At 36.4% G+C, this 23,639-nt stretch overlaps 1 protein-coding gene and 1 pseudogene across 3 annotated transcripts in view; both read left to right on the plus strand.

Annotated features, from left to right (window-relative positions):
- Cfap20dc (CFAP20 domain containing) overlaps positions 1-23,639 on the plus strand; it is a 274,176-nt gene that overhangs the window by 168,583 nt on the left and 81,954 nt on the right. For all 3 annotated transcript variants that reach the window (XM_063257179.1, XM_013144025.3, XM_023561671.2), the window contains one exon: positions 1,557-1,888. In XM_063257179.1, coding sequence (XP_063113249.1) covers positions 1,557-1,888 — 332 coding nt within the window. The remainder of the gene's footprint in view (positions 1-1,556; positions 1,889-23,639) is intronic.
- On the plus strand, positions 4,125-21,774 carry LOC134477865 (shugoshin 1-like; annotated as a pseudogene).

Consider the following 23,639-nt stretch of genomic DNA (forward strand, 5'->3'; position numbering starts at 1 on the left):
TGTACATTTCTCCTGCCCACCGCTGCCCTGACTCAGGACTGTCTGCACCCTTGGAGAGTGGCCACATGAAGCAAATTTAGACACTTACCCTGAAAATATGAAAGCTTGAAAGCCCTAAGGAGTTTCTGTAAGACATGTGCATTTATCACCCTTTTTACCAAGCAGGTCCTGCTATATACTGGTAGCTTTCGGTTATGAAACCAATACATGCAATTGTGAAATGTTTTGGATTCATGCCATCAGTGTTTTTGTTTTTTGTTTGTGTGGAGTTTTTGTTTTTGTTTGGGTCCTGAGAATTGACCCCAGGACCTTCACACTGAAATACATCCTCAGCTCCCACCTTACCCTTTTTATTTTATTTCGAGACAGGATCTCCCTGAGTCACCAATTAGCCCAGGCTGGGTTTGAATTTACGATCTTCCTGTCCCAGCCTCTGGGAGTCCTGGGATTACAGGCAGGCACCATCACACTCAACCATTGATGTTATTTTTATTGAAGTTTGTTTTGTTTTTGTTTTTGTTTGCTTTGCTTTTTATAGTATAGATTTTTAGGTTGGCATATCTTAGATCTTTCTTGGTTTCTTTATTGTGATTATGAATAAGATTTAGGAGTCAGCTATAAATTACCATATCTGTGTACACAACAAACTTTACAAGATGTTTACCATTGAAATGATACAGCAAAAAAACCTAAATTTTAAGACAAATAAACCAAATTGAGAAAATGTTCAAGTTTTTCCTGCTGTCATTCTAAACAAGAAAGTAAGCATATTTTAATGATGTTTATTATATAGATGTGTCCTTCTAAATTACACTGGATCATTTACAATATCCATCTCAATATGGTATAAAAGATTAAAGTTTATTAAAGATTAGAAAAAATACATCTCAGCTGTAGCATGCAGTATTTAAAGAAAACAATGTGTAAAAAGTTTCATGTCAAAAATATTCTTGCCTAAAATTGAAAGCAAAGATGCTTTCAGTGATCAGAATCTACTACTTAAATCAATACTTCTGTGAATCTACTATTACTCAAAAAGCATGCTCAGTTTAGTCTATGAATTACCCTGTTCGATTGGAAGAATGAAGAGAAACAATAGATTGAGGGTCTTTCGTGGTTTACTGTCTTCAGTGATTTGTAATCCAAATAGTGACCACAGTTTTGTTTAAGAAGCTTGTTAAATACTGAACTGTCTTCCTGCAGTTAAAAGGAAATTTTAGTGACTCAACCTTTTTTAAATTCTGAGGATTGTTTTCCTTCTGGAATGTCACATTAATGAGGTTGTATTATAAAGAACCTGCAAGACAGGTGATAATTATTTCAGGCCAGTATTTCAACTCAAATGAGGAAATAGAAATGAGTCGCCCGTAGCTAGATACCAACCTATGGGTTAAATGTTTAGCAAGTTACAAGTCGGTGGGTAAATTGCCTTTCTTGGCTTCTGCCTTATTTGATAAATTTCTGCTTCAACAACAAGAAATTTTAAGCTAGTTACCTGCCTAAGATACCACTTTTTGAAGACTACTCTAATTTTTGTCATCTTTCCCAAATGTCAGATGAGTGGATATTTCCTGAAAATGATGGCACTCCATACCAAGCATCTGGCAGACAGTCTCTGCTTCCGGATGATGAGTCCTGCGTCAGTTCACACCTGTGGCTAGACGCCAGCGAGAACAAGGAGCAGAACCAACAGGCACAGGAGACCCCAATTGTTCCAGAGGACATTTTCACTTTTTCATCTAGACCACGATCAGCACCTCATGGGAAGACGCAGAATATGTCCCCAGAGGGGTGCCCATTTATTTTGGATCTAAAAGAAGATAGCAGTATGACATGGACAGACTCCCAATTGGAAGATGATTTTTATGGTGGTGACAGCAGTGAAGAGGTACACTGTTTGATCAGTAAAGTAGTCTAAAAGCTTAGTTGCTCCATTAGCTCCACTGAGTACTAAAACTGGTTGAAATGAAGAAAGGGCTATCGCCTGCTATTCAAACTGCAGTAGATACTCTGAATCAGTAGTTGCATCAAGTTGATACCGTAACTCCAACTTGCTGCTTTTTATTATTAATAGCCATTTTGTTGTTAATTATGGAGGCTAGTTTGGGGCTTTTTTTCTTCTCTTTGTATCATGGAATGAAGGAAATGATATAATTCATTTACATGAGAACAAAGCCAGTAAACGTTGGAACACCCTGTTCTGGGTCTCTGGGGAAACGGTGGTAGGGTTGCTGTGATTCTGAGTGGACAGTTTTCTGGCTTTCTCACTCCCTGCCATCTTTTCACCTTAGACCTGTTAGGACTCATTATTTTCTGTATGGCCCCAGAATTTCAAGACTTGTGCCAATTAAAGTTTGAATAATGAATCATGAATTAGTCCTGGGACTGGCCTTGCAGGAGGTTTTCTGTTTGGAATTATTTAGAATACATATGTGTTCTAAATTAGTAAATTCATAAAAAAAAGTTTAATACTTGTTAAAAATCAAACTGAGTATAGCTTGGTAATATTTATTTAAAGCTTTTTTAACTTTTTCCTCATATGAAGTGAATTACATTTGAAATTTCTTCAGCTGTAATCATTATGAAGAATGTATCTGCTGGAAAAAATTTTAAAAACAATACAGTCAAGTTAAGGTTCAATAAAAATATATAAAATGTTTTATATATAATTTATATAACTATAAAAATGTTTGTGTATGTTTATAAAACTAATAACTGAAACTGATTAAGAATCTCCTTTGAACGATGAGATGTAGTCCATAGCTCCTACCCTCAAGGCAGTTGAGACTGGTGAAATTCTTTAAGCAGTCATTGAGTTTTCTCAACTTTTAAAGAGTTTTTTTCAGCAAAGAACATGGAGGATCCTTTTTATCATAATATCTTTATTTCTATAAGTGATGAAACAATTAGCAATGCAAAACAGAAACCTACTGTGAGCCCTTTTATACCTAAGCAGTGCACTTGATGTTAGCATTTTAAAGTTGCTTTTATGTTCCTTTGTTCCTTCTATCCTGAAAAAAATCAATGTATAAAAATTGCAACGTGGGCATTTATCTTCAGCATCTAGTAGTGTCCCTACCCCAGCAACTCATCTACATTATGAGTTGGTCAGTCAGGTCAGTTAATTCACATCATTTTCATGGGACAGGATTGGCCTTTCCCAATATGCACACCTTACCTACCTACCCAGAAAACTTACTCTGATTGTGGAGTCTTCAGCCAGATAACAAACACTAGTTTTCTGGGAAATTATGATTGGGAAGAATTATGCAGAACTGCATCTTAAATAATACCACATGACAACTTAGCTTTTCAATCTATATGATGGGTAATCCTTGAGAAGAAGCAATAAAGCTTCATGGGAAAATGAAGTAAACCAGCTCTAAATATTTTCATTTGGTATAGCTTTGTGTACTTTGTTTTGCTATTTGCCATTCTTCACATCCTTAAGTGTTTGTTATATGTATACTATAATCTTTCTGTTTGCTTAGTGTCTATTTTATTCCCTAGACTTCTGTATATACTAATATGCCTAGTACTCAATTGATTTTGAAATTCAACTTCATATTTGAAGAGCACATTACAGAAATGTATGTCATGATGAGCCATAAAATCAAACTACCACAAAGAACAAATTATCTTAGGAAATCTATTAAAATAGAGTGCCTTTCACATGTTCGCAGACAAGTATTTATTATCAGCTGCGTGAAACAAAGTCTTAATGCACTCTCCAAGTCCTCCCTGCCCCCAGTTCATGCTTGTATACCATGCAGTGTGCCTGCTCCATGGTCTGTCAGTTCGGCTGGTAGCGTATGTGGAGCCTGTGAAGGAACGACGTCCTATTGCTGACAGCTGCCTGGGCCACATTTTAGTTGGAGCAAAGAGTAGCAAACCAGGATACAGGCAGAGGCCTTGCCATGTTACCAAGTTTTGGGGTTTACTGTTAGAAAAACTAATAAGATACCAACCAAGATACAAAATAAAGAAAACAAAAGTGCAAGGGTATATTTAAACAAGTTCTAGAATTTAATCTACAATGTTCTTTACCAAATTGGTTTTCTTCTTTTTTGTTTTTGATAGAACTGTGGGGGGCGGGGGGGACCGGTGGTAGCTGAAAAGATAAGTATAAAATATAAATGACCTTTATTTTGAAAATACGGGGAGAGACACTCCCAACCCCCTGGGGCATGGCATCTCCACTCCGGAGCCAGCAATCTCTCGGTGGAACACGTGGAGTGAGGCACATAAGTAGCCTCAGCTTGGGGTGGATCCCAAGGGGGGCATTAGGGATGCACAGGTAGCCCATTGGTCTTAGTTTGGTGCCAGAGGTAGATTCCTAAGGGTGGGGGAGATAAGAGCTTTCTGGCTTTACTGGCTACAGTACCCGGCGTGGGCCAAAACCCTTTCAGTTTTTTGTTTTTCTTTGTGTGTGTGCATGTATGCATGTGTGTGTGTTTGGTCATTTCTTTACCTGTGAGATAACTTCTGTTTATTGATTGTGTAAATTATGGAATTTGGAAACAGGTTTCCAATATTTATATACAGTCTTTACAGAAAACTCAGTGTAGTTAACTCAACCATTCTTACCATTAGTGAATTATTTTAGAATGTTATATCCTTAGTGTAGTTGTAGTTAAGAAAAACATAATGTTATGTTATAAATAATGGTGAGAAAATCAGTAGCATTATACTATTTATAATGCTTGAAGCTTATAACATAATTAAAAGACTATTTGATGTTAGACTAGTGAAAACTTTTTAATGAAAATGAGATAAATTCAGTAACATAAATTAGGGAAAATACAATCATGTTATTATGAAAGAGGAAAAGCACACATTCAGTAGCAAAGCCTAATTAAAATAAGCTTTCAGTGATTCGTTGTCTTTGTAATTTAAGTTGCTAGTAATTAATTCATATCTGAGACCTTAGTGTGAGAGCCACAAAAATAGGAATTTTTGCATACACTATCATCTTTCTGTTTTCTTAGTGTATATTTTATCCCCTAGACTTCTGTATATACTAATATGCCTAGTACTCAATTAATCTTGAAGTTGAACTTCATATTTGAAGAGCACATTACAGAAACGTATGTCATGATGAGTTATAGAATCAAAACTACCACGTAGAACAAATTATCTTAGGAAAGCTATTGAAATAGAGTGCCTTTCACAAGTTTGCAGCACTGTTCCAGACATGGCTTTTATATACACCTGATTTATAGCTTGAAATAATTAGCTCTATATTAATATTTTATTCTTTCCCCAATGTACTTTTTACTCTAGAAATATACTACCATTACTTTTCCTTATATGTGTTTCATATTTACAAGGCCATGCAGCTTGTCTTATAAATCATTATGGCCCCCAGATTATTTATATTTGTACACAACATATGAGAACTGACACATTCAGATTACCCAGGAAGACTCGGGATCTTCCCTCTAACTAGGTGTGTGGAAGTCTGCAAAGACAGGTATACAAACCACAGACTGCAAGATCCAATAGTCCTTTCTCCCAGCTTTGCTGATAGTTTTGCTTTCAAGGTATTTTGGGGCACTCAACAGTTTAGTTATTTTATTTTATGTTTTTCACAATAGAATATATTTCAGGATTATACTGTGAACCCATCTGTACTTACTAAACGAATGATTTGGAGTTGCTATCTCACACAATCTGTGTTTATACAATAGAAAAGATATTAGTCCATCGGAAGCTGCTTATATTTCTGTGTAACCTTTAAAACTTCTAAATGACAATGTATATGTTAGAAGTGGAGGGACTCTTTTTAAATATATTGCCTTGAATTTTTAGTCATGTATTTTATGAATTATGACATAGCACATTCTCTAGATCTACCAGGAAATTTTAATATTTAGTCTGTAAAAGTAATCATTTTAAGCTATTCACATCTATGTATGTTTATTCCTGCCTCTTAAAGCTCTTCTCTGAAAAGTCACAAGTTTCTTGGTGAGGAAAGTTATAGAGCGTTTGTCTGCTTAGAATCTTAACATTCTACTACTTTTGCTAAAAGATAAGACACTTTGCAGGTATTAAAAAATGCCTTTCACACTATTACAGCATCTAAAAGAAATTTGGTGGTAGGTAGGAATTTTTACAAGAAATCTTTCAAGTGTTATCAGTTAAAAAATCATAAAATCTGATTTATTGAAAAGTACTTTTTCATTTTGAACTATTACAGGAGACATTTTCCTCAAATATTCATATTTCCTCCCACACAGTGCCTTCCCTGAAACTTCTCCTATGACTTCCCTATAACTTCTCCTGGTGAAATCTCACCAGCTACAGGTCAGGATGTACACGAAAAATGATTTGCCCACCCTGTTTACCATCAGACATGATGCAGCCAACTTGCTTCCTAAGAACTGCCACACTTTCATTTTATTTGTTTATAAGCTAGTAAAATGCATTATAAGACCATACTATCATGTATCTTTGTCACCCAGAGAAACCTATAACACTTGCATAGTTTCTTATAACATTCAAGAAATAAAAGTATTTCTTGGGGATAGTTGTTAGCCTTCATTCATTTGTGGCTGTCTCTAGCTGCATTTATACAAACAATTACGCTCTTTGCTGGCCAGTGTGAGTCTAGCTACACCACCTTTACCATTTACTAGTGCTGTCATCCACCCCAACTGCTGAAGATTCACACCTTCAAAGCACTGCACAAAAGTAAAAACTTCTGACTCTAACTCAATCCCGAATTCAGAACTGCCATCAGAAGTGTGTTTTGCTGAGGATGTATTTTGCTGAGGAACTTCTGAGAATGTGACAGAGGACTTTTTTTATGGTACCCTCAATTGAAATATAGATAAGATCATTTACTCTAACAAAGGCTAAAATAGCACTCTATCTTTTCAACATTAAAGTTGTGAGACAAAGGCCTGATCCCATCTGTTCTAAGGACTCTTGAGGAAGAGTCATTAAAATTATCTTTTCAAAATCACAGCTCAGCATGAGGAATCTGTTTTATGCATCCAGAAATTATTGTCCACATGCCTATCTACATGTCCTTTTAAGAAATCTAGTTCAACAGAGAGAGCGCAGGCTCCTTGGGGAAATCATTCTCATCTTCAGTGTGCATATGCTGTGCTGCAGTTAATCAGAAAAACACTATTGATGTTCCCAACACTGGGGCATGATTGAATATTTAACAGATGAGTGTTTCCACACTCGGAAGACAAATAGTTCAAGAGATTTGGGACTTTTTTTAAAAATACATTATGTTAAATCAAAAACATGTTGTATTTGTTCTTCTGAGAAACAAATGAACAGGTGATTGGAATATGAAAATGACATGACAACTTCTTTGCTCCTCTGACAAATTATATTCAGTTGTTGTACAGGTTTTTAGTAGCTAAATGATAAATTAAGAGAAAAGGTAGTTATTTTTAAAACAAATTATTATCCCAACTTCTCATGCATATAACAAATGTATATAGGTTCTATAGCAGAAGTTAATCCAAAAGCTCATTAAGCTCAAGTGAGTTACATATGTGAAATCAACACACAACATCCAGACCTTAGAAAGAGACAAAAAGCATTGCTAATGAAAAGAGTAGGAGCTGCAGTCCCAGCCCTCTGGGAGATTTGGGCAGGAGGATCACCAACTCAAACCCTTGGATAAAGCAGTGTTAGTGATTATGGGACAAAGGTAAACACGACTTCCCATTCCTGTCTAGATTCCCAGTTTTTTCCCCTTCTGTATATTTAAAATGGCGTGGAAACATATTGTCATGGAAATATGCTCACCAAGGTATGCAACTAAATCCGTCCTCTTCTCAGCTATTCTCCAGACTAAGAAATAACTGAAGAAAAATGTGAAGGTTACACCCATATACATACTTATGAATATTTCCATGTACACGTTTATGCTCACGCCAACCAAGGAGAAATGTTTTACACCTCAGTGTAAAGGAAGAAAAGCCTATACTCTGATGCCCACAGGTAGAAAAAATAGACCTACTAAGTGAATTGATCTAAATGACATTGCAAATGTAGTTTTCTATATAGACCTTTTTTAAATTTCCATAATAGTATATCTGAACCTTTTAAATGACATTTCTTAGTTTCTAATGATAGTATTATATTTGTCAATATCTTCTCTCTGCCATTAAATTTTTAAAATTAAATTTATTTTTAAGTGATACATAAAAATAGTACATATTAATAGGTTATACATATATATGCTGGTGAATTTTTAAAAATGTTTTTATTCATACAAGTTCATGATACATAATGTTTACATTCCTTGTCTGAAGTTGGTACACATACATAACACATCTTCATTCATTCTTCATTCCCTTTCTTTTTCCTCCCTCCAACTCTTGATCACCTATTCATTTGAGAAATACCTATCTCCTACTTTGTATTACTGTATCTATCTTTAGTTGGTTCTTTATTTATAATTTAGGTTTCTCATATAAAAAATCATGCAGTGTTTAAGCTTGTAAATATAAAAAAATCATGCAATGTTTAGGCTTGTACATCCTATTTACTCATTTAAAAGTATGGCCTCAAGGTGTATCTGTTTTCCTATGTATGACTCAAGTTTATCTTTCTTTATGGTATAGTACTACTCTGTTATGTGTAAATACCACATTTTCTTTATTCACTTACTGATGGACATATATAGGCAGCTCCCAAGTTTTAACTGTTATGATGCCTTTCACAATTTCAGTCCATTTGTACTTCTTTTTCTGAGAAATATCTATTCAATTTTACTTGGCCACCTTAAGATCAGGTCTGATTTTATTTGGGAGGGGTCTTTTTTAATTCTTTATATAGCCTAGATATCAGTCATCTGTCAGATGAATAGCTGGCAAAATTACGTTCCCATTCTATAGGTTGTTTTCACTGTTGGTTGTTTCTTTTGCTATGAGGAACTTTTAAATTTGATATGATCTCAGTTGTTGATTCTTGGTACCAATTATCTTGCAACCAAGGTTCTGTTTAGAAAGTCACTGCCTATGCCTATAACTTTCCAAGAGTTAATGATAATTAATCTCCCAGCATGTTAAATATTTCTGTTTTAACATTTAGGTTTTTAATCTGTTTTTATTCTAGTTTCCTACCTGGTAAAAGATATGGATCTAGATTCTATGAATCTTATGAATATGGATAGCTAGTTTTCCAAACACCATTTTATTAAAGTGGCTATCTTATCTCCAGTGTAGATTTTTGGACCATTTATCAAAGATCAAATAATTGAACATGCTTGAGATCATTTCTGTGTCCTATATTCTGTCCTTTGATCCTCATGTCTGTTCTTGTGCCAGTACTATGCTGTTTTCATCACTGTAACTTTGTAATATAACTTCAAATCCAGGATTGTGATGCTTCCTGCTTTGTTCTTGTTATCCAGATGTCTTTTGCTATTTTGGGTCTCTTCTTAATCCCTTTGCATTTTAGGTTTTTTTTTTTTTCTATGAGTAATACTGTTGGTATTTTAATTATGATTGCATTAAATGTTTAGATCAGTTTTTGAAGTAAGGCCATTTTCACTATATCAGTAATGCTTATCTTTGCAATGTGTGTATCCTCTTCAATATCATTTTCAGAGTCCTGTAGTTTTCATTGTAGAGGACTTTTATTTCCTTGGTTAGGTTAAATATTTAACTTTTCTTGATGCTAAATTATGTATTGTTTTCCTAATTTTTTTAGTGAGTTCCTTATTGATTTATAGAAATTTATTATTTTATGTGTTGAGTATTCTATGTGTTTTGCTGCATTGCTGAATTTGGTTATTGAATCTAGGAGTCTGGATTATATTTTTGGATCTTCTATGTGTAGGATCATGTCATCTGAAAAAATTTGACTTTTTCCTTTCTTATATATATATATCCCTTTTATTTATTTCTCTTGCCATATTGATCTAGCTAATATTTAAGTACTATATTGAGCAGGAATGGTGACAATGAACATCCTTGTATTGTTCCTGATTTTAGAGGGAAAGCTTTCCATTTTTCCCCATAATACAGTGTTGGCAGTAGGTTTGTCATAGATGGCTTTGATCCAGTTGAGATAAGATTCTTCTATACCTATTTCTTTGTTTTTTTTTAAACAATGAATAGATGCTGGACTTTGTCACATCCTTTTTCTGCATCTATTGAGATGATCACATGATTTTTGTCCTTCTGTTTATGTGGTGTATTATATTTATTGTTTTCCATATATTGAACCATCCCTGCATCTCTAGGATGAAGCCTACTGTTTACGATGTCTGATTTTTTTAATGATTTGTTGCATTTTCTTTATTATTTTGTTGGGAATTTTTCATCTATGTTCATTAAAGAGATTGACTGGTAATTCTCTTTTTGTTTGGCTCCTTGCCTGTTTTTGGAATCAGAGTAAAGCTAGCTTCCAGGAATGTCTTTGGGAGTTAAAAGTTTGAGGAATACAGTATTAGTGTAAGATCTTCCTGAGCTTCTTATAGAATTCAGTACTGAACCCATTAGGATCTGAACTTTTCTTGGTTGGTTGGTTATTACTGCTTTGGTTTCATTTCTTGTTATTAGATTATTAAGGGTTTTTACATCTTCTTGGTTCAGTTTGATAGTTTATTTATATCTAGAAATCTATCCATTTTTTTCCTGAATTCACCAATTTATTGGAATATAGATTTGGGAAGTAGTTGTTCATAATCTGCTGGATTTCATTGGTGTCCATTGTGATTTTACTTTTTCCATTTTTAATTGTATCGATTTGGATCTTGTTTTTAATAAAGTTGGCTCAGGGTGGGTTGTTTTGCTTGTTCTTTCAAAGAATCAACTCTTCATTGATTCTTTGCATTGTGGCTTTTTTTTTCCTTGATTTTATTGATTTGCGGTCTTCATAATTTCCTTCCATATACTAGCTTTGGACTTAGATTGTTCTTGTTTTTCTAGGGCTTTGAGATGAATCATTAGAATATGCATTTGAGCTCTCTCTGTTTTAGTGATATGGATGATTGCAATTATAAACTTTCCTCTCAGATCTTCTTTTATGTCCCAGAAGTTCTGGTACGTTGTGCTGGCATTATCCTTTGAATCTAGAAACTCTCTCGTTTCTTCTTTGATTTTCATGTGTTTGTATAATTTCTGTGGATTTTTCCCATCAATTTCTAATCTCACTGTATGGTGATCTATTGATATGCATGGGATACTTTTGATTCTTTTGCAATTACTTAAGCATGCTTTATTGGCTACCAATATGGTGTATTTTGGAGAAAGTTCCATGTGCTACTGGGAAGAATGTGTGTATTCTGTGGTTGGATAGAACACTCTGTAGTGTACTGAATGCTCATATCAGTATTAACTGGCTTCTCCATTATCAGTCATTTCCTTAACACATATCCCTCCACATCACTAATAGCAGCAGGACTAATCCGCCTGCCGTTCAGCTGTGTCCATCCTGTGACTCCAGAGATTAGCCACAAACCCATGCCCATATCTTCTACTTTTAGGTTAGTGTTTCATTCTTCTGATCAAATAGCATGATAATTTCTGGCCACCTTCCAATAAATGTCCCCAGATGACAATGACTGTGCTCTGACCTACCATAGTATTCCCAGAATCTGTGGTGCTTAATGCAAGAACTGATCCTTGACAGCAAGTGAAGCAAGAGAGTCAGAACCATGCCAGATCCTTCTTTGTTAATGAGCTCTAACAAGTGTGTCCCTGGTCCCGTGCTCAACCTAGAGCAGGCTGTCTCACCTGAACACATATGTCACTTGTTTTAAGGGAATTCTCACCTTAGGTGGTCATCTTTATGTTGAATATGTATACTGCCCCAAAGATTTAGGAAGAAACTAAGTACTCCATTCAGTTGTCCACATATTTTGTTTTAAAATGCCAGACTTCGTAATAAATAGGTGTTTGCTTTTGTATAGCTGTAAATGGAAAGGTGAAGAAATACTGAAACTAAACTTTTAAGACATATGGTTCACAGTGGAGAATTTTGAATATGGCTGCAATAGCCAGCAACCCAAGACTTTGCTGCAGGTCTGGAGCGCTGGAACACAGGACTCACGGTACCTGGGACCGATTTGCAGAGGCTTGGGATATGAGGAAGAGGGTGACAGCTGCAGAATTACTGGCCCAAGGCAGAAGATGGCCAAAGAAAGGTGCCAGAAAAAGCCCTTTCAAGATAGTCTTGAAGACATAGAGAAGCAAATACAAGAGAAAAAGAATAAAAACTCGGCAGAGATTGGCAAACACAGATCCTTTATACCTGCACCGTGCCAACCAATACTTGTACACCGCTGAAAAAATTACGACGACAACAACAGAATGTTAGTTTAAGCTCTGGAAAATGAAAAATCCAAAGTAATCCAAAGTAAGAGAAGCCCAAGATATCATCCTACAACTAAGAAAAGAATGTTACTACCTTGCATGTCAGTTGTATGCACTGAAAGAAAAACTTACTTCACAACCAACAGAAGACTCTGCTCAGAACCAGGAAATATGTCTCACAGGAATGGACTCAAGCGACGATGACAACCCCAGGGATTTATTTGCAAAGGATTTACTGCAAGTTCTTTTTCAAGGAACTGACCTTCCAGGACAGAGAGAATCATTCCACTTAGAAGAGCAAATTCTTTCTATTCCTCAAGGCACAGTGGGATCTGATTTTGATTCAGGTGAAGCTAAGCCTACTGCTGATGTCTTACCTAGAACCGTATGACTCCATTGCTATATAAAGGAACATCTTAACACTCTAAGTCAACCTGATACCTTGGGTGATTTTGAAACCAGTGATTTGGAAGGGCAGTCTTTTGAATTGGAAAGAATCAGACATGTAGACCCAGTAGTAAGCATGCATATACCAGGAAATGAAGAAAGAAGTGTCTGTCAGTGGAGCAGAGACAAAATTAATTTATCACTAAGGCTGATTCAACCAGGAAAGTTTACCAAAATGAAAGAGGTCATTTTGGAATCTAAATATGAAAAACAAAGTAAGTAGAGAGATGTAAAACTAAAAAAAAAAGAAGAAAAGCTAACAGAGGGCTACACTGCACAGATACACAAGAGAGGGAGGGTTCAAAGCCAACAAAACTCCTCTACCAGTAGAAAACGCAGGACTCTCCCATCACTTCCATCACCTCATTTTAGCCTGAGGGATATCACAGTGTTCTGTTACCTGAAATAAAAATCAAGAAGCTTTCTTTCTCCAGAAAAGAATCAGAAAAGCACACCCAGGTATCTCCCCAAGCACAGGTGCACAAGCAGCGTGAATTGTAAGGAGCCAACTCTAGCTTCAAAACTAAGAAGAGAAGACCCTTTCATAGATTTGTGTGTCTTGAATTCTCCTATTTTCAAGCAGAAAATGAACTTGAAACATTCTTTAAAAAGCTTAAAGTAAATACAGTAAATCTCTTTTTGGATGCTGCTTAATTTATCCTGTACCATTTTCTGTTGCTCCAGCAGAGAATCTGTAAGATAATACACAAATGGGTGCAACTATTGCCATGGAATATTCTCTTACCAGGAACCTGGATATGAACATTTCTTCAGAACCATACCTTATAATTGCTTAGTTGTCTTATCCTGCCTAAACCCTTTGATTTTGTTCAAAATATGTCTTACACCAACATTTTAGAAATGGTATCATTTTGGGGCATCTTTTATTTTTCCTTTAAGTGAAGTGAGGGATACTAATGTTTTTTAAAACTAGGATGAAGATCTTTTGAAACTCATTATGTAATTTTTGACTAAAATAAACCCTTGCCATTTGTAGAAGGTATACTCTAAGTCTATGGATCTCTTATACTACTGCTATATTTGATTCTTCAAATGAAATGTTTACAAAATCACAAGAGAAACAATGGTTGGTGAGGATTATGAACTAGTTTAGGGAATAGTTATCCCTGAGTATGTGTGGAACTTGGCACTTTGGGAAAACCATAAGTTGCCATGTCATGGACTCTCAGAGCTCCTTTCTTAGGCAACTCTCAAATGCTGTGTGAATACTAAGGGCTTTTTTCTCTTTTTGATCAACTAATGAGAAGAAATTAGTTCAATTCATGGTGTTTGACATCTATACTCATGTACCTCTTTCAACTTTTAGATCACTATAGGTGGTTCATTTAAAGAAGAATAAAATTTGTGTAAGATAAAAAAAAGATATACATTGTCAGACACCAAAAATGCTTTAAAATGTACTTTGTGCTTATTGTTGTTTTCAGTTCTAATATATCACTTAACACTCATATACTAAGAGTATATAAATAAACATATTACATACTTAAATTAAGGAGTCAAATTGGAAACTCTTCCATAAGGATATATAATGACGCCAGTTATTCCTTTAAGTATATATTTATATATTGAAAATTTGTAGCATTAAAGTATTTTATGCATAACACAATACCATATTTCTCTTTTCCATTAGTTTTTTTCATACCCATTGGTTTTATGCATGTAATCCCTCCTTTCTCAGGTAGTAATAATTTAAACTGTGCTTTCCTGTGTATAATAACAGAACTGTATACCTGTAAAAGTCTTCTAGTTTTCACTTTCACTTTATAGGCAAATATATTTAAGAGGACATATGTATTTTGTAGAAGACTATACATTCTATAATCAAAATTTCTTATATAAAAATACCTTATAAAACATTTTATTAGCTAGTATTTCTAAGCAATAAAACTGAATTTAGGGAAAAATGCTTTGCTATACCTTCTTGTATTTAAAAGACTGTTTCCTCACTTAAATAAGCTAAATCCCATAAATTATCATTATTTATCATCTCAGACCATTATGACAGAGTCAAAGGTTTTAAGAACCTTTCTGTGGATGCTCTTCTTTAAGTGTTCTTCAAAATGAATATAGGAACTATTTCTCAAAAGTACTGTTGTTACTCAGGGGTGAAAAAAATATATATGCTTTATCCAGACCACATAGCAAGGCATTTTAGCAAATGATTTATACCTCCTTGCCATCCTATTTAGTTGCTCATATTTTTCTTTGTAAATATGAACTCAGTTCTCGCCACAATTCTGGTCACAAATCCAAACTGGCAGAGAACAAATCAAATTTCCCCATTAAAGTCAACCTTGAATCTAATCACTCATGTTTGATTTGGTTCTCATCCAACTCAGTTTGTACCAGAATCATAGAAAAACTCACATTTGTGAATGGAGGTTCCACTGTCCTTATTACAAACGAAGATTTGCAGAACCGCAATAGAAAGTGGCAAGAATATTGGAATGTGTGCTCAGAGCAAGGGGGAGTATTTTGAAAAGAATTTACAGCAGTGTGTCCTTTACTAAAATAATTTCTTTGAACATTTTGATCATCCTTGTAAGACACACAATCAGTCTGGGTGCCCATCAACATGTGAATGGATACAAAAAATATCACGCATATATACAATAAAATATTATTGGGCCATTAAAAAGAATGGAAATGCAGTCATTGCAACAAAATGGGTGGAACTGCATGTTAAGAATAATAAGCTAGACTCAGAAAAATAAATCTCACATGTACTATCTCACAGAAGAAAAATGATAACAGTAAGTAAAAGTTGCAGGGAAAGGCCTCCGCTAAAGCAAGAGTGACTGAAAGCCAGAATCTCCTGGCAGAGCAAATAGGAAAAATTTCAGGTGATGTATTAGGGTTCTCTAGAGAAACAGAACCAGTGCGATGTCTGTGTGTCATTGTGGGCAGTATGGTAAATGGGCTTTCACAAGTAGATGCCGGCTTCTCGCACAATGGCTGTCTTCCAGCTTCTAGCTAGAGAGCCAGAGAAACCAGTCCACAAAGCTAAAAGCCACGGAACCAAAGGGACCGTGGTGCAGCACCAAACCAGGGCAGAAGGCCTGAGTGCCGCTTCCTGGAGAATCACCTGTATGAGTTCAAGTTCAAAGTCTTAAGAGACAAGTGTGATGATAGCAACAGCAAACTCCTACCACTGCAGGTTAATCCTTCCTGAGCATGCGTGTAAGCCTCCCCACCCCATGGTTTCTTCCTTCTGGCTCTGCATGCTGTTGGCAGTGCTACCCACAATTGGGACAGCGTTCTCTGTCTTGGTTAACTGACACCCGTGCACTCTGTACACACCAAGAAGCATGCGTTACCAGATTTCTAGCTAGTCAAGTTAGCTCTTTAACTAATCAGGCTGACAACCAGTCTTTACCATCACAAATGGGTTTATTGCCCATACCATGCCTTTCTCCCCCAGAATAAAGAGCAGATCTTCTCAGAAAATTCCAGATCTCCTGTCAAAGCAAAGGATCTGGCAGTAGATCGGTAGTGCTGACCTCAGTAAGCCTCCCTTAAAGAAATGCTGGAGAAAAAGTGGAGACCGACCACTGCGAGGACCCTGAGCAGCTTCACTGCGGCTCACCTATGTGGGCAGTACTCCTGGTCCAGTCTGTCCTGTGGCGCTTTGCCCACATTTTCAGCAGGGTCTGTTTTTCATCATTTGGGTGATCAGTAATACATTTTCTTTCATATTCAGATGCGTTTTAGCTCAGTAACAGCAGCTGTTAAAAGACTATGTTGCACATCCCAAGGATAATGGAATGCCTCATGTTTTTAATGAGAAAGATAATTATGTAGTTTTTATCATAATAGTTATTTTTTATTTCCTAGTTACTTCCCATCATTTTAGTTATCACTGCCTGCAAATTATAAATGAAGATCTTATTTTTGAGCCAAAAGCTTGCCAGTAAAATTGACAGATTTTCAATAACACTCTGCATTAGGAGCCATAAAAACATCATTACTCTATTCACTTTCTGGTCTCTCTGCAGCAGCTCCACGAATAATAAATGATATGAGTGAAGGTTAACAGCAAAGCAGTGTCGTCAGTTAAATCCCTTGGCTAGTATGATGGCTGTGTTGTGTCCATCAGATGGATTTTTTTTCTCTTTCTGTGTTAGTACTTTTCTCCCCTCATTTCCTCTTTAGCTGCACTTAGAAACTAGAGAACAAATCGGGTTATGCAGAACAAATGACATTTACCATCCATTTTTAAATATTAAAGATTTTCTTTATGTTGCATGTCCCACGTTTTCTATATGTGTTGCAGTGTAAACTTCCGGTTCAGTTATGTTCTAACCAATTTAGAATAGATGGCTACCTATCACAGATACTTGATATACATATATTCATATATGTCATTGTCATCAACAAAACAGTAGCTAATATTTCTGCAACATTACATGCATTATTGTGCCGAGCCCTTTTTTTATGAAGTCCTTTAGTTATCACAGACCCTAAGAGATTAGGACTCAGCATTCTCATTCTCAAATGAAGAAACGAAGGATTAGAAGGGTAATGCAGTTTGTTCAGATGCAACACAGCCTTGCTGCGGAGGCCCAGTTTGAACCTAGATTGTCCAACTCTAGAGCCACTTCCTTTTTACACATGCTAGACTGAGTGAACACGTGGCAGGTCTTATCAAAGCAGTCCCCGCTCCTTAAGAAACATCCAAGGATAAAACTGAATTGTGCATTCCTTTTTCATATCACATGCATGTGTGTGTCTGAAATATCTATGCTTATTTATTCACAGTAATATATCACCTAACCAGTGACAATGGATTTGTCTCTCAGATCAGTTAAAATGAAAGTTACCAGTTACGATTTGCCTGTTTTTCCTTTTAGAAAATACATTTCTATGAAAGTGTGTTCTTGTTCTAACTACTTACATTCTTTGGTTGTGGGAATGGGTTAAAATGTAGCTAACAAGCCAGCCTTCTAGGTTATTCTACGACACTGCGTCACATAGCACAGAGAAAATTTGGCACGTGAGAATGTTTAGGAAATGTTAGCTATTTCTGTTTTATGGATAAGGAGTATGTCTGGTACCTGTGCTAGGTAACATTCTACTCTAAATTGCTTAGACCATAACTGAGTCTAATTGACAAGAATCAAAGCTAGTCTTTAAGAAACATTCTAGTCATTTCTTTGCTACCACCTTCTGTTAAGGGAGTCTGTCATCCTGTGTATCCAGAAAGTTATTATCAATCTTTTCATTTTTCTGTGAAAATAAAACCAGAGCAAAAAAAAAAAAAAAAAAGCTTGGAAATTTCTAGTATAAATGAACTTGAAATACCTGGCCATTCACCAAAATACAGAGTCTATAATACTCTGTAAACTGTAAGGGAATAGCAAAAAGAGGGGAGAGACCAACATGCTTGATCTTCATTTAAGAGACTTTTAGGCAGACAGGTCCCAGAAGCCTCCTGGATTGTTTCAGGAGACATTTTCAGAGTTGTTCACAGAACATTCCAAAACACAAGGCCTTTACCTCATAGCAACTATAAGAAGTTACCATTCCATTTCACAACTGAGGAGACTGACTCCAGGCAGCAGCTGCAAGGCATGAACAGTGAAAGGAGCTTGATCTTTGGTAAGCAGATAGACACAGAGGCTTTGCCTGCCAGTTTGGCAAAGTTTAGACAAATATATCCCTATAATCTACCGCTCAATTCACAAATAAGACCATGTTAGTTTTATAGGATACAAAATCATCAAAGCATCAAACAGTCTTGCCTCATGATAAAATGAAATGATAACAGAAATAGAATGTTTTTCTAGAGGACAGTGTCCTTTTAAAAAATTCATTCAGATTGAGATCCAGAGAACACGGTGGACAGATAGCAGCAGCTACGCAGGCTCTCTCCAAGACCCAGCTTAGAATCCAGGAATGGTGCGGAGGGAGGAATCCTAACCAAGAGGAGATATACCCTGCTGACCCAAGAACAAACTGGGCTGAGAGATACCAACTGGGAATGCAATCCTGATGCTATAACAGGAACAGATAAAGCCTGAGTGTGGAAGCTGGAGACCGCGCCATTGAAAGCCAAGATTTGGGTTTCCTGACGCCACAGCTGCATCTGAATCAGCTCGGCAGGAAGAGAGACGCGCGAAAGCGCTGAGAACAGGAATCGGTGAATGGAATTAAGAGCTGGGCGGGCGGGGAGCCGTGCATCGACCTCCAGTGAGTGAGGGAAACTGGGACTCTCCCACAGTCTAGGAGGCGCCAACAGAGGACATTCTGAGACCCTGCAGACTTGCTGGAACAGGGAGCTGTAGTGACTTCAGTCACATATCCCCCAGTCAAGCAGGATTGGTGAGCAGTGCCTAGCCTACGTGACGCTGCTGGCTGAGACCCAGTAGGCTAGCACAACCCAGATCCCAGCACCTGAAGGTGCACCCTAGCAGTGAGGCCTTTCGGTAGGTTGACCTGGAGGGGGAGGCCCCACACAGACTGCCTGGTCCGTAATTCCCTGGTGCGCTGCGGTGGGCGGGAACACCTAGCCGGCGCAATTCAGTTAGACTGTGGCTGACAGGGAAGGAAGCTGGGCCTCCAATTTATGCTTGCATATATAAGGAACAAAGAATATGGGAAGAGGGAGCAACAAGAAATGCTCCTCAGCCCTCAATCCTGAGAAACAAGCAATAGCAGACACGCCACCAATAGACATAAAAGGCTATCTCCAGAGCCTCATAGACGAGTTCAGGAATGAAGTTATTAATGACCTGAAGCAAGACATAAGCAGAATAGTCAGAGAAATGCTAAGCACCACCCAAGAAAAAGCAGATGGTGGAATGGAAGAACAGAAAAAGAGGGGAGGATTATTTGATGGAGAAAATAGAGAAAGCATAGAATACGTGAAGCAAATTCACAGAGATTACCAGAAAACTAAAAAACTCTATCGAAAACTGGCATAACAGCTTGAAAGAAACTAAGAGCAGATTATCTGAACTGGAGGGCAGATTTGTAATATGGGAGCATGAAATGAAAAACTTCTTAAAAATAACAAAAAAACAAACAGCAACAATACAAAAACTAGAAGATGATAAGAGGGTCTATAACTTAAGAATTAAGAACATAAAAGAAGAAGTAGGGGCACAAATGAACTACAAAAGCTACTCACAGAAATAATCCAGGAGAATTTCCCTAATTTAGCAAACGGTAAAGATACTCAGATACATGAGGCATACAGGACTCCAGCTACCTGCAACCCAAATAGAGCTACACCCAGGCATATAATAATCAAAATTCCAGAAATCCAATATAAGAACAGAATATTAAAAGCTGTCAGAGACAAGAAACAAATCACTTACAAGGGAACACCCATCAGAATTACAGCAGACTTCTTGGCACAAAACATCAAATCACGAAGAGCATGGGGGGAAATAATTCAAGCTTTGGAAGATAATAACCTCCAGCCAAGATTGAGATATCCTGCACAACTATCCCTGGAAATTGATGGAAAACAAGGTGCTTTCAAGATAAAGAGGAACTAGGGGAATATGCAACCACCAATTCAACACTACAGAGAATACTGCAGGATATTCTAAAAAAGAAAAATACGAAGAATACAGAAATAGTGGCAGAGAGGCCACAATGAATGGAGCAGAAAACAAAATGAAGAAGACGAGCTGACAGCTAATGACAGAAAAAGAGCTCAAGAGAAATGAGGCACAGAAGATTGGATGATAGGAACAGCTATCTTGGAGAAAACGACATCATAATAGGTAGTGCTGATTTGGTATCATCTTATTTTGAAGTCCCATCAAGCTTTTGTTCTTCTGTATCCATAGGTCTTAACATGTTGTATCTTATTGGATTTTATTAGGGTTAGGGTTAGGGTTTGGATTTTATTATATGTGATAGTATAAACAAAAACTTTTATAGACAAGGAGATTATACAGAAACCATTGTTCATTTTCTGTTAGTTGATTCTAAATACCCTGTAATACTGTCATTCTCTTAAATGGTTTTACATTGTTTTGATATATTTGATGCTACAGTATACGAAGTTATACTCAAAGATTTCAAGGAAAGAGACAATATGGTAACTACTTTTATGTCGGGATTATCTTGTGGTGAAACACTATTTTGCTTAAATGGTTATGTTTTGATCTGCGCTGATTTGCTGTTATGCCCTCTTTTATCTCAATCTCCATTTTATTATTTACTTTTTTTTATTTTTATCCTTTTAATTAAGGGAAAAATTTAAAAATAGCAGGATATATTATAGTAACCCACTTTGACTTTCCATTATCTTGATTTGAAGCCCTGTATTGCTCTCACCATCTTGTTTTGACTGATGTTCCTCTATTCTGTTTTGCTGGATAGTATCAGGTTCGAAAGTTTAGGCAACAGCTGTGAAGATAGTGGGATACATTATGATGCCCATTCTGGTTGACTATTATCTACTTTTGAAGAGCTGTAATGTCTCCAATGTTTTGGTTTTGTTGGTTTCGTTCTTTACTGTTTTGTTCAATTTTATTATAACTGATGATATAGGCAATTCTATTTGAGATAGTGGGAGGCATTATGGTAACCATTGTTGATCACCTTGTATTATGTTTTTACATTATCTATTATGTCCCCCCTTTTGATTTAACCGATTCTGTTCTGTTAAGTCACATTTGGTTTTACTCTCTTCCAAAAAAAGCAGTAAGAACTGTGGGAGCAATAAAACCCAAAATGTGCAATAGTCATTGTACAAAAGAGAGGAAAAGAAAGTGCTCTAAATGGTATAACTGCACATATATTTAAGTGTGTAAGATAGACAATGATATTACTGAGTTTTGTTGGATCATTGAACAGAACTGTTTGTAGTCTTGCTGTTTGAATGTCCACTCTTTATGCTTTAATCTTGTAACTTGAACAAATATTTCTAAGATGACATTATGTAATCCATTAACTAGTCATTTCCTACTGTTTTTTTTTTTCTGAAATTCTGTATAACTTGTACCCTTTTTCTGCTTTTTTTTCCCTTTTTCTCCTTAAATAAAAAAAAAAATTCATCCAGGTATGGTGGTGCACACTGTAATCCCAGCAGTCTGGGAGGCTGAGGCAAGAGGATCCCATATTCCATCCCAATCTAGGCAAAACAGTGAGATTCTGTTTTGAAATAAATAAAAAAGGGCTGGAGATGCCCAGAGTGAAGGCCCTAGGTTTAATCCCCAGTACAAAAAAAATAGTTTCATGCTTACAGCAAAAGTGTTCTAATAATCATCATTCTCCCACTTGTTATTTGCAATTTGTTATTTGTGAAAATTGAATTCCTTCACAGAATTTTGTGTACTAACTCCACAGAAGGATTTCCGGATTCCACAGTCCCATAGGCATGACTTGTTAAAACTACCTTGTTGAGATAGTTTTCACACAACATAGAGTTCATCCTTCTTAGGTGTACAATTCAATAGCTCTGAGTGTTTTCACAGAATTATGCAGTCATCACTAGTAATTGTCAAATCACTTTCATCCCTCCACGAGAAGCTTTGTTCCCATCCAGTACCCACTGCTCATTCCCCCAGCGCCTGACCATCACTACCAACCTGTTTTTGTTCTATTGTTCTTCCTGTTCTACACATTTCTTACAAATGGAATTATATAATATGTAGCTTTATATCTCTGACTTCTTTTGCTTAGCGTAATGATTTCAAGGTCCATCTTATTAGAGCGCCTCATTCCTTTTTAGGCCTAAACCCATCCTCTGGGTGTGCCATGTTTCTTTGTTCATAGGCATTTGGATTGCCTCTACTTCTTAGTTGTTATGAATCAACACTGGGAACATTCACGAGGAACTTTCCACATGGACATACGTTTTCAGTACTCTTGGATATGTACCCAAGAGTAAAGGACTAGGTAACACAGGACTGTATATTTCAGTTTTGAGAAATTTATCTACGTTTGTGTGTGTGAGCCTCCCGGAAGTGTGCAGTGGTCTCCCCCTGCTATTTTGATCCGCCTTTCTCTAGTAACTAATGATGTTGACGATTTTTTCATGTGCTTATTTAGCCACTCATGTATCTCTTTTGAAGAAATGTTCATTCAAGCCATTTTTTAAAATTTGTCTTTTTTTTATTGTTTAGTTTTAGGAGTTCTTAATATAGCTTGGATAAAAGTTCCTTATCAGTTATATGATTTACAAATATTGTTTTCCATTCTAGTGTTTGTCTTTTAATTTTGTTATGGTGCCCCTCAAAGCACAAAAGTTCTTAATTTTGATTAAGTCTGATTGATCTATTTTTTCTTGTGTTGCTGTCCATTTAGTGTTATATCTTAAAAACCGTTACCTAATATAGTACCACAAACACTCCTATATTTTCTTCTAAAACTTATAGTTCCAACTCTTAAATTTAGATTGTGATTCATGTTGAGTTAATTTTTTGTGTGTGAGGTTGGGGATGTTGATAGCCAATTATACTGGTACCATTTTTTTTTTAAGAAAACCATTCTTTCCCCATTGACTTGCTGATATATGTAACAGCCATCCCCCAACCCCTGTCTCTTCTCTCCCATTGATCTATATATCTGTCCCTATGCTAGGTGTTAGAAAATGGAGGCGTGAGGAAACACCCAGAGACCAAAGCTGTGGGAAAGATCAGATTTTATTCCACCTACGAACATGCAGGATGGTATCAGCATATCAGAGTTATATCAGCACCTATGTGGAGGGGAAGCTAAGTATATATATGGCTTAGGTTGGGGTCACAGTTTCAAAGGATCCAGAAGGACTGTTTGAAGTCAGAACTGCACACAGTCAGCACAGGTGTGTAGATAGGCCTGGCATCAGGAAGACTACAGATCCAGTCCTACATTTCTCTGTGGCCCTTCTTGTTGGACATAATGGTGCATAGTGTTTTAGGCATCAGGAATATTTAG

Source organism: Cavia porcellus, unplaced genomic scaffold, assembly GCF_034190915.1.
Source record: "Cavia porcellus strain 051 isolate PalLab524CR breed Dunkin Hartley unplaced genomic scaffold, mCavPor4.1 scaffold_10, whole genome shotgun sequence".
NCBI classification, from domain to species: Eukaryota; Metazoa; Chordata; class Mammalia; order Rodentia; family Caviidae; genus Cavia; species Cavia porcellus.